Source organism: Anser anser (genome assembly GCF_964211835.1).
Source record: "Anser anser genome assembly, chromosome: 15".
In the NCBI taxonomy this organism is placed as follows: domain Eukaryota; kingdom Metazoa; phylum Chordata; class Aves; order Anseriformes; family Anatidae; genus Anser; species Anser anser.
Window position 1 is genome coordinate 9382131 of NC_139736.1, and position 16552 is coordinate 9398682.

General features: G+C 46.0%; 1 protein-coding gene and 1 long non-coding RNA gene across 2 annotated transcripts in view; one reads left to right on the plus strand and one right to left on the minus strand.

Moving 5' to 3' along the window:
- Window positions 1-10295, minus strand: part of XYLT1 (xylosyltransferase 1) — a 192572-nt gene extending 182277 nt beyond the window's left edge. Inside the window, exon 1 of the mRNA XM_083800133.1 lies at window positions 9906-10295. Coding sequence (XP_083656259.1) covers window positions 9906-10148 — 243 coding nt within the window. The 5' untranslated portion in view covers window positions 10149-10295. The remainder of the gene's footprint in view (window positions 1-9905) is intronic.
- Window positions 10296-10531: 236 nt separating this feature from the next.
- Window positions 10532-16231, plus strand: LOC310882035. The gene is made up of 3 exons (XR_014572789.1): window positions 10532-11267; window positions 11609-11736; window positions 16009-16231. It is a non-coding gene; the product is annotated as an uncharacterized lncRNA (long non-coding RNA).
- The last annotated feature ends 321 nt before the right edge of the window (window positions 16232-16552 follow it).

The window sequence follows — 16552 nt, forward strand, 5'->3', positions numbered from 1 at the left end:
CAAGTTTACATCCTCAACTAAAAAGTGAAAATCCCATAAAGGGCTTCAACTACAAAAAGAAATATCCTAATGATAACTTTTTGAGAGCCCGAGATAGTTGTTCGTTCTGACAGATCAGCGATGGTACTAAAATGGACAAAAAAGAACTGCTTTACCTGTTCAACACAAATTCCCTGCTGCTACAATTAGCAGGCTTACCTTAGCCTGAAGCAATGAATACACACCAGAGGGGTAAAGTCTAAGACTGGATTTTTACATAACCGTGTCAAACACGTTTAAACTCTAGTGAAATATTTTTTTGCTTGAATATTTGGCTATATAAAGACAAAGCTCATAGTTCCACATAAAATATATCTGGGTCAAATTCTGATGCATAGAACATGTGCAAAAACCCATGGATCCCACAGCAAGTACAGAAACAAAGTCCTGGGCTATGGGAACCTGCCCAAAAAGCGAAACAGATCTTAACCTTTCTCTGTATCAGTTATCCCCCAAAATGATGGCTCATTATGAAATGGACTTCCAGAAAATTCCTGTACTCTGAAAGCATGATAAACGTGTTCAGGCTTATCCAATTTTTAAACTTGTGTTCCCAGAGGTCCCACAGAGCTTTACAGCTCTTACTTTCTGAACTGCCCCACACAGAAGCTTGTCCTACAACCTAAAACCTGAGCTCTCTTTCTGCTCGTCACATCAGACATGGCTGAAGCCCCGGCGAGGGGAGCAAATCCCAGCACTCGCATGCTCCAGGTTCCTGTTGCAGCTCCATACAAGAGCGCCAGGCAAGGAGCAATGCTGTTTGCTTTCCTTAGGTGTCCAGGGATGAGAAAATCAACTTCAAAAGAAACAAAACAGAAAAATATTGTATTTTATATCTGGGGGGTAGGGGGCAGGGCATCTCTGCCTACAGCCTGGAAAATGAGCAGATTTGAGACTTTTTCTAATAAATAGTCGTTAATTACTTGCAGCCACTTGGCACAGGAGGTCAGGCAGTAGCAGCCTGGCTAGTGTAAGTGTTTAATAGGGAATCGGATTAAAGGCTTGGGGAAGCGCCATCACAGCCGCAGCGCTACCTGCTAACAGATCCTTCCCTCCAGTCGTGATACTACCAGGGCCTGACCTGGGCTTTTGGAGCACCAAGCCCTAATCGCGCTATGAAGACACAACAAACCACGCAGTGCTAACAGCAGCGAGCCAGTCCCGAGCTCATCACGGCATTTTACCAGAGCAATGCTGTAAGCCACCATCACCTGCGCTGTTCTGAGGAGCTGGGCCAGGGGATGAGGACCAGGCCGAGGGAGGCAGCGCCCCGCCAACATGCACCATGCATGAGCCGAAGGGCAGGATTTGAACTATTTTCAGAGCATTTCACAACCCTGCTCCCCTCTCCCTCCACTCAGCAGCTCCGCCTGAGAGCCAGCTACAGTTATAATTACCGTCATAATTATTATTTTAATAAGAACCAATGACTTATCAAAATATTGCGCTGAAGGCTCGCACGTCTCTTCCTGTACGAGTGCCAAGAAGGAACAGCTAGTTCATTGCTGATGTACCGCTCCGTGTACGCCTTGAGCAGACAGCACCTCAAAGTTTCTATTTATGCAGCTGAGTGACTAAACTCAATCCAAGCGAATGCCAAAACGTAAGCAATTTGAGGCACAGGCGCTGTGCAGAGTATTATTACTCCGCTGGTACACACACTAACAGCTTTGTTTACTACACTGACTCCTCTTCAGCTTGTTTGCTTGGCTTTTACACAGGGTAGGCCGCGCTGCTGAACTGAGGTGCCTTAAGGTAGCCACCTGAACCCCTATTTACGTACTTAACATCTGTGTCAGGCACCCATGGAAAGTTTTATGCGCGTAAACAAGCCTGCAGGCATCTAAGTCAATGCAATTAGGGACCTACACGCACATTTACCTCCACCTTCCCAAATCTGGACCTCTGTGGGCACCAAGTCGCTATTTTTCATGCCAGCAGCAGATACCCTCGGTACATCTTAGCTTGCTAACAGCTTCTTTTCTCTTCACGTGCCTCTTCGCGATGACCCAGATGCAGCTCCCTGGTAACACGCCACCTCCATACAGAAGTTCAGTTTAAACATTCAGTTAAATGTAAATTTAAATAATTAGCAGATGGCCATTTAGCTAGTTACAGCTAGTCCAAGTATTCTGCCAGACTGAGGAAGAAGATTACTCGATTAAACAGGTAACTAACAGCCCAGCAGCCGCGGGGCTCTGCATCGAGTGTGCCAGCTGTCACCCGGGCAAGTTCTGCGACAGGACACAAGACAAAAGCACCAGGCTTGCACCTATGACACGAGCTTGCTCATTTCTCACAAAGAAAGCTTGCCATGGAAATGTCATTTTTCAGGTTTGTCTGTTCATTTCTCAAGTAAGGGTCAATGAGCTGGATGTAATTTCATGGAACTCACTTCCCTGTAGTCAATACAGTCACGACCTTCATTGCTTTTTCTTGAAGAAAGCCACCGTGTTTTAACTGAGCCATATGTCCTCCTCAATCAAGGAATGCAATTATAAAGAACAAAGCTAACTACAAACAGGCTGAGTTAAGAACAAAACCAAAGACCATTCAGAAATTCAGAGAGCATGAAATCCAAGACTCAGCATTACGAAAAGTCAGCGAATACCATCAACTGCGAGAAAAATACTCAGACTGCATCAACCTAACCGAACCAAAACGTACAGCTGAAGGACAAGCAAAGGCTGCAGTATGAAGTAAGAGTGCCCATGACTCATCCAACCAAATCCAAGTTAAATTGAACTTTGCAGTCTCATTCAGCTTTGTAGAATTGTTTTAAATAAACATTCCGCTTACTAATACCCTCTAATAATATAACTGAGCAGCACTGGAGGCAGTAGTGTGAAAACAAAATATGTGGGAAGCATTCAAGATCTGACCACAGAGTCAACCACGCTCTAGTATGAAGAGGTTTTTTTTTTAGCTTTTTTTTAAATACTACACTGATACTAATTTATTGTGAAGTTTAATTTCATTGCCACAAAAAAAAAAAAAGGCAGTTATAGACACGCTATAAATAGCTGGTCCCTTGGAGAAATCCTCTAATCATCTCTAAAAATAAGGAGTCAGGTGCTTTAAGTGTCCTGTGCTGACCCTTTTGGTACCTCACGCTAAAGAATTAACTCAGCAAGGTTACACCACATACAAATTCAGTCAACATCACTTGTTGCTCAATTCTTACATCCACCACGTTACAAAGCCTGCTCTCTTCACTTCTGGACCACACTGAAGCTTCTGAAAGCATCCAGCCCTCTGTCTAACGCAAAGCTGAGGAGTAACGCCACAGCAGTCAGAGGTCCACGAGGCAATGACAATCTTTTGCTTCAAAGCAAAGCCTGGAAATCTGCTTTACCTGCCTGGCCACAGCTGGGCAGCCGATGCATAATACTAATCTCTGGCTGACTTTGCTCTCAATTCATCCCCCCCCATCAATCCTCTGACTCATCCTGCCCTTACACTGCCTAACGCCAATCACAGAGGAAGCGAGTGGAAATCACTGAGTCAGGGATCGTGGAGCTCCGTGCTGAGCAGGTAGGTGATGGCAGTACTACAGAAGTGACACCCGTGACTCGTTTTAAGCATTATTGGCTGTACTTACTATTCCGCTTGTAAGCTCTTCCAGGCAGGGACCTTCCCTCACATGCGTCTGTAAAGCTTCTAGTGCCCAGATGGTGCCATACAAATGAATAATAATTATATTTCCATGTAGACCATTATTGTGCCTAATGTAAATTACTTTCACTGATCCAAGAGGAAATCATTTTCTCATTTTGAAATGAAAAGAGAGAGTAAAAATAATGATTACTTGTTTGACGCTATTATTACAATGATAATTACATTTGTGGGTCCAGAATCCTCAGCTGGTGCGCTGACTTCAGCGGAGCCATGCCAACACACGGCAGCTAACGAGCTGGTCCCAGTCTTTGCTGAACATCTTGGACTATTTCATGAGGACCGATTACTTCAAACCCACAACACTTCCGCGAAAAATGGGAAGTTAAACACGTGTTGCAGACTGGGGAGCAGAAGCAGTAGATCTGGTATGGGAAGGGGTGGCCTCCTGCATGGCACGGCAGGTCTCTCAGCGGAACTGCCATGGTCTCCCTGGCTCGTTCGCAGAGGTTCAGGTCTCCAGAGAGCTGAATTGCCTTCTGGAGGCACTCATCTCTCTCCATTCATTAGCAGCCTGGTGTTCGTGAGCTTCAGCCCAAGCCTAAGTGCTCAAAATGGGACAGCTGTGATCTCTGGCACCAAACACAGAAGGGACAAAGTCAGAGCTTGCCAGTGCTCTTCTCTGGGGGAAAAAAACACACAATTATCAGACCAAAAAGGACTAAGCCTAGACACCCAAGAACCAGAAATCACAAAACTCAAGGCTGCTTTAGCTACAGGACTCAAAAGACTTTGCAGCAAAGGTTACTGAGAGGAGACCGCACCAGGGCTCCAAGGCAGAGCCCTCCTGTCCAACGTGGGCTCCGCAGCACAGCCTCAGCGGCACATGGCTGGTGAAAACAACAGGAGGACTGGGCTTCCAGCTCTAAAAATCACACTCGAACACTTCCAAGTGCTACACCTATTGTGATCTGTGCTAATGCAAGCCCAAACCTGGCACTGTGGCAGTTTAAATAGTGAGTTTTACACCTGAAACACATTTCATACACATAATTTCCAACAAGGAGGCTGGAGAGGGGAAGAATGAAACTCGGCACACAAGCTATGGCTTTCTCAGAGGTACCTACACCAGCTAGCATGCCAGCACCCTGCTCTGCTCCTGCCCCTGTCAGAATCAGACACCCCATCAGCCTAGATCAGAAGAAAAAATACAGGGCCTTTGACCCCACATAGAGTCAGTGGAAAAGCTCTTGTTGAATCCACCCAAGTGCCAGACCTAATCTTAACACTGTAAAGTAAAATCAGGAAGTATTTGATTAGAATTAATCCTTGAGGTTATATAACTTGACTATTCTTGCAAATTAAGCTGATTTCTTGCTTTCATTGTACTCCTGTCTCTTCATCAAGCGCTAATAAGATGCTGTAGCACATATCATGGACTTTCAGTACAGAAGGGAAAAATATTTTGAAAAATAATTCTCAAGACAGATGAGAGATATGGCAGATAATGAGGGCCTTTTATACTAAAGAGTAACCATTTTGCAATACCTGACAGTAAGTAAATGGAATTTGTATGTCTCCTGTACAACAGCTGGTCTTCTCTTGCTTAAAAAAAAAAAAAAGAGAGAATGAATGTGCTTCTACTTCAAAGAGAACATCTGCAAAAACCCATCATACAGTAAGGAATTAAAGAAGAAAACAACAAAACACACACCAGTGGCCTGAAAAAGACTTCATATGGCATAACCAATTAACACAGATCCACTTCACATAATACCTTCCCACATCCCCACAGAAAAGATGCTTAATGAGGTAACTGCAGCAGGAGTCCATCAATCTAATTTGGTTCTAACACTCTTCTTAAATAATGCAAATATTAGTTCTCTGCTACTGAAAAGATTTGTTGCATTAAAATGTGCCTTGTTAAGTGCCAAGACTTTGTAAAATATCATTATGCGGCTTCCAGCTCCACATGTATTGTTCCCCCCACTTCCCATTACAAAATAATTAGTTGTCTCCATTCTCCTTTGCCATTATTATTAAAGTCAGAGTGCTGGGTGATGAAGCTCCTGTTAACAAGCAAAACTGTACTTAATGGCCAAGTCAGTACTACAAACCTATTCTCTAAAATATATATCATTTTCAGCCACCCAGTAGCTCGATGCCATTAATTTCAGTCACCCTAAGGTGCCTTAGCTCAGCTGTTCCACCGACACCCACAGGTGTGCTAAAACCAGCGAGGACCTGGGCTCCAGAGCCTGATGCACTCCAGACCAAAGGCTCACATTAAGCTCCCCTGCACCTTTTAGGTCTGGACATTTTTCCAAACCCCTCCCATTTGTTGCATTCAGAGCTGAAACGAGTGAGGCTGCATGTCTGTATCAACAGGGGAAGAGGTTTAGGTAGGTGCCACCTGGCTGTGATACACCATATGGAACCTACTCACTGATGCAAGCAAACAGGCTAAGTTAGGGATGAAACCACTTTTTTTTTTTTTCCTCCTCAAAGTCTCTTTCATTCTCTGGAGCTTAACAAGTCACTTAATGCTTATGTGCAACTCCTCATAGGACCTTGCAGCAAGGCTCCAGCACTGAGGCCGTGCAGGAATGCACCCGCTTGAGCCTATTCACCTGACCCATCCACGGAGTAGCAATGCACCCAGCCTAACAGTCTACAACCCCAGCAGGAGAGCCACCACCACGTTTCCCCCTGCAGAAAAGAAAATGAGAGGGAGAGGCACCAGATCCTCAGGACTGCCCTCCACAGCTCAGCTTTGGTTGGAGTTGAAGCAGATGACACTCACTATCCCCAAGCACGCCTTCTCTTTGCATTTCCCAGTTCTGAATACTTCCAGCTATCAATAGCTATATTCGGTGCCCTAGACAGCTTCATGCTGAGAGAAACATGCAATTTCTTTAAAGTGAATACACAACGTTTCAGGCTACAGAAAGGCTTCGATCACACACCAGCAGGCAACAGCTGTAATTCACGGGGCTGACACAGCAGCGACGCGCTGGCGTTCGGCTTTGCGGTAAGCAGGCAGCAGCAGGAACCCAGCGGTGCCACGGGGCCCAGGCACCACGGAGCAGGTACGTGGCCCCAGCCACCGCCTCCACCGAAGGATCCTAGAGCAGAGGCCGCAGCTGGGCGAGTGAGCACAGCCCCACGACGCACGGCTGCCTTGCAGCATGAGCCGGGGCTCCGGCAGATGCTCTGCTGTCACCTCCCTCTCATCACCAGCAGCCCCGGAGCAGGGATTTGCATTCCTCCTCCTTTCCTTCGGGCTCCCAGTGCAGAGCTCCCGCCGACAAGACTCTCCCACCACCCCTAACAGGCTGCATGAAAAGAGCCCGAGACCAAGCAGCGTGCTTAGAGTATTTTCACAGAATGCTGTTGCTTAATTCTTGCTTGTAATGCTTGAGTTCTGCAGAACAAATAAAGCTTGTGCAAAGGATGCCTAATAGCTGTAAAAATCACACACGGCTGCAAGAACCCACTGAAGTCACTGCTACTGATACAATTCATGCTTCTTTACAGATATCTATAACTTGGTTTAATTAAATGCGAACAACCGCAGGAAACTGCTTATGAGTAATGAAAGCTCCAGATGCAGCTGGCCAGGGGATCCAGCACAGTAAATGTTTTCAGTTGCAAAACAGCTCAATTTAAAACTGTTTCTTCCTGCCAACTTGACAACTCATATTCAATTAGGCACAGGTACAGTGGCAATTTGTTTGTTTTCACTACAGTACAATGTTATTCTATTTTTCAAATGAAATGGCTTATTACAGGCATCTGACAGCATTTAATAAAAATCTGAATGCTTCTTAAACACTTGGTTCAAAGAGTGATGTTTCTTTTCCCACAGACACAAATGACCAAATCCTTGCACTACTTATGTCTGACTCAGTAAAGTAAAACACGTACCACAATTTTAGTCCTGTATGTAGGTCAGAGACAAAAATAATTTAAAAAAAAAAAATACCCTAACCTCACATGGCAACTTTCAGACACAGGCTTGAGAAGAGCTATCTCCCACAAAGTTTGGGAGATCTGGTTTGCATAGCTTTATTTAGCATAAAGGCTCCTGTAAAAGCAGCTAGCCGTGGTACAGGCTCTCTTTGGAGCAAGAACAGCAACCAAACAGTAGGTCTCAGACAAACACTTAGCAGCCTTTTAAGAAAATACTCCCCAAAGATATTTTAAACACACCACTCCATTAACAAACAAAAGAAATATTAAAATTAATATTTTTTTTTGGTTGAAATGCGAGAGAGAGAAATCTGAAAAACACTTGGAGAGGCTCTCAGGCATGCTTAACCCAATGACATCTGGATATAAAGGCAATACTGTGCTCACCCCAGCCAGCTCCTCCAAGTGTTGCAAAACAATTTGATATACACAAACTATGGGAACCTTGGGTTGAAAAGGATAGCAACTTTGCTTGGGCATTACATAAATTAAATTTAATGTGGAAACAAAGCAGCAGGAAGAAGGAAAAAAATCTTCTTTCACACTGATTCTATATCGTGTAATTCCATTAAACCGAGATTTTCCTCATGGAACGAGTCTGAAATCAGAATTGGGCCTGCCTCTGAGACGGACAACGTATGCAGGGTTAGATCAACGCCATGTGCACGTCAGGAGCACCTGGGAGCTGAATCTACCGACTTAAGTGAGCCACCAGGTCGTTCGTGCAGAAATCGCCTCACACCATAAATGATTGCCAGGTGTTTAAGTGGGGGCTTTTAGGTACTGACCAAGTAGTTTAAGGGCAGCAGCTGTTTCCCAGCAGGTTAAACAAAGCCACGCATACCATAAGGTCATCCTGAAGAAACATTGTCCAATTGCCTCAACAAAGGGCTTGCCCTGGGCACGGTTCTTTACAGCAACACCAGCTGTGGGACACCCGGTGTCTCCCCACGAGGAGAAAAGTAGTACACCCGCTGTGCGTTTTAAGACACGTTTTCTACCAGGAGCCCCAGTGCTCCATCTTTAGGTCTTTGCTCGAATCTGTGTGCACGAAGCAGTGATTCACAGCTGCCGGCATCCAACCGGTCGCATCCTCCGTCCCCAGCACGGAAAGGATTAGCCAACGCGTTCAGCCCCAAGCGCAGCACCCGGCCCAGAGCACCGGGTGCAAACCGGCGACGGGGCCAGGGCATTTGTAGGACAGCTGCGGGCAGTGCTCATCCTGTCGTGTCACAGAGCCCACAGAGCAGGAGGATCTCCTAGAGACCCCTGAGTTGTGAGGTGCCGGGCTGGAGGCCAGCAGCCAGCCCCAGTACCAAACCCCTGACAGAGCCCAGCCCCCGTTAACCCACACGGAGAGACCCAGAAGGAAAAATGCTCAAGGAGAATGAAAGGAAGATGAACAAGTGAAAGGCTACACAGAAAAGACAGATACCAGTGCTAGAGGAAAACCGTGCAGTTTGAATAGTTCACTCATGAACACAGTAAGCACCAACCTAAGGTAATGCACAGAGACAAAATCTGAATGCGGTAAGCCAGGATCTTAAATTTCCCATCTCCAACACACACAAGGCCCTGCACACACAGGTACGTGCTGCCTTTCTGAAAAGTTGCCCTGTGTACCAGGGACAGAGCCCACGAGCTCGGACACAGCTCCGGGCACCTTACCCTGGTCATTCCAGGGGCTCAGTCATCGCTGACCCCAGCCCCTGCTTTCTCTCTCAAGATGTAAAAAGACCAAAACGTACGCATACTTTAAGTGACAATACAAAACTTATTTAACCTGAGCCTCCCAGTAAAAGGACTGCATGGGAAGCAATGGCAGCTTCTCCAGAGCTGAAGGGCAGGCACCAAGGCGTGTGCTGGGCTGCATGCCGGCCGCCCTCAGCACCGCGCGGCTCCTTCCACCCGGCCGGAGCCGGGGACCACCCGGGGAGGCAGGCCCCCTGCGTGCCCAGGCCTAAAGGATTTCAGCAACAACCCGGGGAGTTTGCACGAGTACAAAACGAGACGTGATGGAGAGCGAGGGCACGCCTGCAGCATCCCCCGAGCTCTCAGATCACCGCGTTGAATCGCACCGGAGCCGAGCCCGCGAGCTTTTGGGGGCGACGAAGCCGCGGGGGGGAGCCCCGGAGGAGCCGAACCGTGAGGGCGAGGGGCTCCGCGGGGGGACAGCCGCTGCCCGGCGGCGAGGACGGGGCTCGGCGGCACCTGCAGGGCGGGCAGCGGGCGCCGACCCCCGGCACGGAGCCACCTCAGCCCGCCCTGCCCGCACCTACCATGGCCTTGCCGTGCAGGGCGCCGGCTCCGCGGCGCTGCGGGTGCTCCCGGTTCTCCCCGCCGGCAGCACCGCCGCGGTCTCTCTTCTCTCGACCGGCCCCTCCGCGCTGCTGCTCCTCGCCGGCGTCGAGGGAGGTGAAATTCCAGACGAGAAGGGTCTGCAGCAGCAGCACAGTGAGCGCCGCCACCAGCGCCGAGCGGGAGCGCCGCGCCAGCCGGCGGGCGCACGGAGCCGCCACCATCTTCGCCGCCGCCGCGCTGCCGAGAGCCGCCGCATCCGCCGCGGCGCCGAGTTTTCAGCCGGGCAGCGCCACACGTCAGCAGCGGGAGGAGGAGGAAGGAGGAGGAAGGCGGAGGTGTGCACCGCGGGAGGCGGCAGGGCTCGGGGAGAGAAGGGGGGGGGGGGAGCCGGGGCGGCCCGCGGCCAGGGCGAACCCCGGAGCGGGGGTGGAGGAGGAAGAGGAGGGAGAGGAAGGAGGGCGGCGGGAGGCTGCGATGGGGAGGGGGAGGAGGAGGAGCGGCCGAGAGGGGCGGGGGGCTGCCGGCGGGCGAGCCCCGGCCCTGCTTGAGGGGAAGGGGCCGGGGAGGAGCGGGGCGGAGCGGGCGGGAGGGCGGCGGGGTGGGGGCGCGGCGGCTGCCATCTTCTGAGGGACGGCGGCGGGGCGGCACCTGGCGGGCGGCGACGCCCGAGCGGGACGGGGACGGGGCTTCTGCCTCTGGCCCGGCGGCTTCTGCCCCTCGTCCCGGCCCTCCGCCGGTGTCTTTTTGTCTTTTAAACCCAACGAATGGTGGTCTGTGTAATTTCGCTTCCTTTCCGTGAAGCGAAGGGGTTGGTGAGAAGGGCGAGGTGCGACCCCCCTCAGGCCGGCCGCGGAGGCAGCGGCAGTGGGGTGGCGGTAATTAACTGCCCGCTGGCACAAAAACTGCACTGGATGGATTACTGCTGCTCCCTTCTCCTCCCGCACTGGTATTGGCTTTCTAATCTGAGAGATCTCATTATCTGATGATGGTAGTGAAGCAGGGACTTTTCCTAATCTGCCCGCACAGTGCCTCCTTCTGTAAGCCCAATTCTGCTTTACACACCAAATCCAAAGGTGAAAAATAATATCTTCTGATAAAGACAATTGCTTTTTTTTTTCTCTCTCTCAATGGCAGAAAAGTAAATTTTGCACAGACCGGTAGGATTTTGCTCACATCGGAAGTAGTTCAGTTTCTAATCTGAAGAATAATGAGACAAGTATTAAGATTCAGAGGCATCCTGTGTTAAGGAAAAACTCCTCACAATCCAGTGAGGCTACAAATAGTTTCCCAGGCTGTATCTTTTGTTGCAGTGTTACGGAAGAGGATGAAGCATGTGGCAGGTTAGACTTAAGAAGCATTGCTCTATCATTTGGCTTTACACAGTTGTGCACAGTTGGACAAAGACTTTCCAATGTTACAATTAATTTCTAATAATCTCATGATCAGACAGATGTATGACATTTAGGAATAAATAATCTATTGTTCTTAACACGTGGTTTTTGAGTCTCCAATGGGAAATTGCATCTTTAAAACAGACTGGCAAGGTATTGGTCTGTGCCTGGCAGTTCTGGGCCCTGGGGTCCTGCACCTGCCATTGGCACTGCTGGGTACTCACTCACTTCATGGTGCTCTGTCCTGGTGTGAAACCATTGATGCCAGTGCTGTTACTCCTCATTCACAGGGCAGCGAGATCTGAGTCAGGCCCAAATACAACACATGGTTTCCAAGAGGGTCGCAGTCAAGAGTATCTTTGACTTCATGGTATATCTCTGAACGAAGAGGTCAAAACACGCTGTTAGTAACTTGCAGGTAAGACAGCACAAAAACCCGTGATCGTGTGAAGGCTGGCCATTGTCTGGCTCACCTCTGGTTCATGCTGTGGGACAGCATCCATCTTTGCCATCTGTGGTGATGGCGAACTGCTCTTTATGGGCAGAGAGCCTGCGATAATGAATTTTGGCAGTGCCAGACTTCTGCACCAGTTGCACGCACATCAGATTTGCTGGCCACATGGCACAGCAAAGTGAATTGTCTGAACAAGAAAACTACGGAGATTCAAAGTATTCTCGAATACTTTTGATGGGACAGTCTACACAGCTTGGAATATTAATGGATACTTTTTATTCAAAATCATCAAATAACTGCATTATAAATGCACTTAAGCAAATTGCTGATAAATAGCAGACAGAAGTGCCTTCCATTTGGGATTAACAGGGTGTACCTTTTCAAAAGCAGCAAGAGGAGCTGAGGTCTTGGCATGGGGCTGCCCCATGCAGCCTTCCCTCGGGCCTGGAGAGGACAGGGGCTCAAAGAGCCACAACAGACAGACTTTGAACAGGCAGAACTTCAACAGAACCACCACAAGCTTTGAAGAGCTGTAGACGTTGAGGCCTGATTCTGTTCCTCTTCACCTCTCTCTGAAATGGGAGACACTCAAAATAATTCCACAGAAGTGCTAAAAAAGCAGAGTTCAACTATTTGGTGAGCACAGGTTCACAATAAGAAAAACGCCATGAACTTTGACACCTGAAGTACAAACTGTGCATGTTTCTGTGAGATGCTGTGTGCTGTGCAGGGGCACTGACTCTTCATTAAGCAGCAACAGGACATTTCTGTGTTTCCACTGCTGCTTCAAGATCTTCCCCAGAAGCATCACGTAACTAGTAGGATTTTTAACAGAAGCTCTTTTCCTCAGAGGGTTATAAATCTCCTTCCTGGTTACAGCCACTAGCAACACTACTCATTTCCATTTTTTTTCTCCACGCCCCTACCGTAGCTCTCCAGTGTGACGGCAGAGCTGATTCCTTCCTGTTAATCTTGGGCTGACAAGCTCACCGGTGAAGGTCACGATGTGTGACGATAAAACCACAGACAGCCAGGCACAGGGTGATGCTGCTCACTATAAAAGGAACACAGCAGTAGTTATGACCAAAGTTTGATCCATCTTTCCTTAAATTTTTAGGACCTACTGGAAAATTTCCTCAAGATTTTCAGGCAATTTTTACACAGAAAAATAGCTGTGGATTTTCCTAATTTCTGTATATAATTACTGTGGCTGATTAAGGCAGTTGTGAGTAGCTGTGCATGCTCAGTCTTGTGTGTGTGCTACTGAAAGCATGTCTGGAAAGGTTTGTCTCCAAACCACATTAATTTATAGGCCATAGAGTTCTGAGTCTTCAGTGTACGGATGGGAGCCCCAGCAGGCAACACTTCTGCACTGAGCAGGGAGGGGAGCAGGCTTCCTCTTCAACATCCTCCTCCTCTCCCCTGTATTTACAGATATTATGTAAAATAGGAGAATGCAGGAGGTACAGCATTCATTTTTAAAACCATACTATGACCAGTGACCGCTAACTGCTCATAACATCCTTCCTCTGTTTCCAAAGAAAACAGCCGAATAGAAGTAAATAGCAGCATAATTTAACTATTTTTTTCTCTGTGCTATAATGGTTCAAACTAGAATGTAAAAAAGGCAAGATGGAGATTTTTGAGAATTTGAAGATGGAAAATAAAATATCAACGCAACAAAAATGGGAAAATTAAACTTCACAAATCCTAAGACTAAACTCAAATCAGAAATGACAGAAAAGTTAAAAACATAAAATGGACTTATCCTGTGATCACATTCATGAATAATGGCAGCTCAAGTGAGCTATGCTGCATCAGAAAAGACTTAATCTGTCTACATGGAGCACATTTGTGAGAGTTACCACTGAAAATTTCTGATGTTGCTCATGTTCCATGAGACTATTAGTGTCTAGCACAAAGTACAAGAGGGAAAATAGATTTGATTTTTAATAGAAAAGTATTATCATGGTTGCACTTAGCAGTCAAAGAGGTGATGTTTTAAGCAAGGAAAACTAATGTGACCTGGCTAATTTGCCATAAAATCCTAACAGATAATTGGCTTAACTGTTTTTCACCGCTTCACAGTTGCGTAATAATTCAGCCTGGGTGTATGTGAGGGGACGTGGATATCAATCTGAGCTACCCAGAGTAACATAAATAAATAACCAGATGCTGTTCCAGTAACATTTTTACTCTAGATCTACCTATCCTGTTATTAAAATACACTCTTCTTCCTCCTTACATCATAAACAGAGTCTGAAATTGAATCATGTAAAAGGAAATAAATGAGGTTTAGAGCAGTGTTAATAAGCAATATCCTTTCCTCTACTTTGAGGAGCTTATGGTCCATCTGGTGAATGAACACTACCGGCTTATCTGAACTCCAACTCACAGGCTGACTCATAGATGGTTTAGAAGCACATTCTGTATTCAGCGAAAGACTAAGTTATTTCAGAGTGAAGATTTGCATTTTTCTTAAAAACAGACATGTCCCTGTTGCATCAAAATTTAGATTGCAGATATATTATCATGGTGAAGGGGGAAAAGGCATATCTGGAATGAACTGATTTTTCTGAGGACAAGTGTCTCTAATATACTCCATTATAAAACAAGATTTTTGAAGAATCTAGACTAGTTGGCAAACTTGTATATATCCCCAGGATTTCATAAAGTCTTAACACCTAGGAACAGAAAATATTCAAAATAAGCCGTGAGCATGAGCCATGTACTATAAGTAATCTGTAGTAACAGTAGAGGTATCTCCCGGAGATGAGGGCATCCTCCCCTCAAGTGGCAATTTCATTCCTCCCTTCCTACCCCGACTTCTGTCACTAGCAAGAAAAACATACCACCCCTATCATTTCAGTAAAGCACTGTGCGTATGGAGGAGAACCTTTTCCTCAAGAGGTTGGTGTTACTGGTCTATGCATCAAATCTGAAAGAGCAAAATAGGTTAAGGAGTTACTCTTTGAGAGGCTGATAGAAATTTCCACTTCTCAAGGTACAGTTCAGTGCCTGCACAGGAATACAAAACAAAACAACAACTGGCATATTGCAATACATTAAAAGTAGAGGAAATCTCTCTTGATTTTATTGAAACCACAGCACCATCATTACCTTATACTATATTCTCCAGTCATTTTATGGTTTACATCTACATTCTTGACCACTCAGGTAGATGCACCAGTCAATATTATTATATCTCTTCAAAGACGACCAAATCCTGAAGATTCATTTCTACGTGCTCATTTTACATCTAGCTCCTTGCCAAGTGAGTTACGAAGGCCATGTTCTCTTTTAGCACGCACTGCCAGAGCTAACGTCCATGGAGATGTCACCAGTGTGTGCAATGAACACCTCTGGGTCTGGTGGTCTTGTAAAGCCTGAGATTCCAGGAAGCTGTTCTTAACCCGCTGTTGCTTTGTTTCACTACTTAACAATTTGGAAACACAAGTTCCAGTGTCACTACATATATGTAGAAATCAGATTGTTAACAGCAACATCTTGTTCCAGTAACAATATCTTAAATTAGCAACATAAATCGTCCTTATTTTCATTTTTTTGGATCATTGCAGTCAGAGGGAAGAAAAGCAGGTATTTTCTATGTTTAATTTATATAAAATATGTAGTATATATGTGGAATATATATTATACGTCTTCCTTGTGAGAGACGTATTTATTTCAGGACCTTGGCATATGCTCCACTTCAGGAACGGAGGGAAAATGGAAGAATTACTCCCATCACCATCACACTAAATTGTCCCCTTTTCTGTATAATCCTTTAGCATATATAACCTTTTACTACCAGTGGGGGAAATGTCATGTATATGTACTTTATATACAGCCTTCAGTGCTGTGACAGCTTTTTCCTTTCAGCCAGTGGTCCAGGATAATCACGAAAGGATTACCCATCTGTTCTTGCCATGTGGCATTCTGCCTCCAATAAGGAGATATTGCAGTTCACAGCTTCCTGCAGTTCTTTTTTCTGATGTTCTCTCATTAACTAAAAATTGTATTATTATCCTTCTGAGTTACTAACTTGGAAAGTCTGCAAGACTCATGAAGGTGACCTACTTTGGATTATCTAAGTTAGAATCAGCCATTGACTGTTGCAGACAGTACTTTGTTGTGCTGCAGAAGTGACTGGCTTTTTTTTTTTGGCTTGGTCTTTCAATCTGGATTTTGCCTTTTTTCTTTAAATTTTATTTTTGTCTTTCCACTTAATGCAAAAAGACAGGTGGTACCCAAAAAAGAAAATCAAAAGGAAGCAGAAGAAAAAGAGAACTTTGCATGAAGAATGACACTGGAGATTGTGTTTGCATGATTAATCAGTTTTTCAAAACGCTGACAGATTTTGGGACATCTACTACAATGCCATGCCAATGCAATGTATGTGCAGACAAGATTTCTTCCACTACTCACCTGAAACACTTTCCATGTTTGAGACTGTCCTTTGCTGCAGAAAGAATAATTAGAAAATAAACTGTTTTTTTTTTTTAAAAAAAAAAAAAGAAGATTCTAATACTGTCTTGTTTTGCCTAAAACTGAAAACTACAGTATTTTAAAGACAAAGTTTTGTTCTTAAGCTTCTGGTATGGTATTAGTTTATTTGTCTCATATCTAATAAAATACTGCATCTGTTCTTCACAAACAGGACAATGTTTTGGTACTTGATTTAATGCAACCTTTAATATCAGGAAGCGTTTTTTTACAATATATGTCACATCCAGTACTGGCAGCTGCAACAGCTCATTTGCATGCCACTGATGCACTCGTG